General features: G+C 62.2%; 1 protein-coding gene across 1 annotated transcript in view; it reads right to left on the reverse strand.

The window, feature by feature from the left end:
• The window catches only part of Irx4 (iroquois homeobox 4), a 4,272-nt gene extending 3,870 nt beyond the window's left edge, over nt 1-402 (reverse strand). The window contains exon 1 of the mRNA XM_010606770.1: nt 303-402. Within this exon, the coding sequence (XP_010605072.1) occupies nt 303-402 (100 nt within the window). The remainder of the gene's footprint in view (nt 1-302) is intronic.
• Between the last annotated feature and the right edge of the window lie 29 nt (nt 403-431).

Below are 431 nucleotides of genomic sequence, written 5' to 3' on the forward strand. Positions count from 1 at the left end.
GCAAAATATGGGGAAAATGTGTCGCGCGGGCCGTCAAGTCAGACGTGCGCGCTTCTCGGCAGAGCTCTGACGTCAGCCCACGCCGGCCGCGGACGCGAGGGTCCCTCAGCCCGGGCCGGGCGGGGCGGGGACAGCGGCGCCGGGTGCGGGGCGTTAACAAACGGGCTCCATCCCGGGAGTCGATACCGCCCCGGCGAAGCGTGTTCCTCCTTAGTCACCGGCACGAAAGGCACTTTTAATTAGAAATTAATTAATGAGCAGCTGCTCCTTCCCGCCCCCCTATAATCATTAGTCTCAATTACAAATGAGATCTAGGAAGGGACACGCGGGTGAGTCTCGGGTGAAGATGTAATCAACGCTCAAGATGCGCCGCGTCCGGGTGGAGGGCGCCTGGCGCACCATTGTTCACCGCAGCAGCCCGGCTCTGCCCC

The sequence above is a fragment of the Fukomys damarensis genome, unplaced genomic scaffold (genome assembly GCF_012274545.1).
Source record: "Fukomys damarensis isolate Sample0158 unplaced genomic scaffold, DMR_v1.0_HiC HiC_scaffold_1, whole genome shotgun sequence".
Lineage (NCBI taxonomy): Eukaryota > Metazoa > Chordata > Mammalia > Rodentia > Bathyergidae > Fukomys > Fukomys damarensis.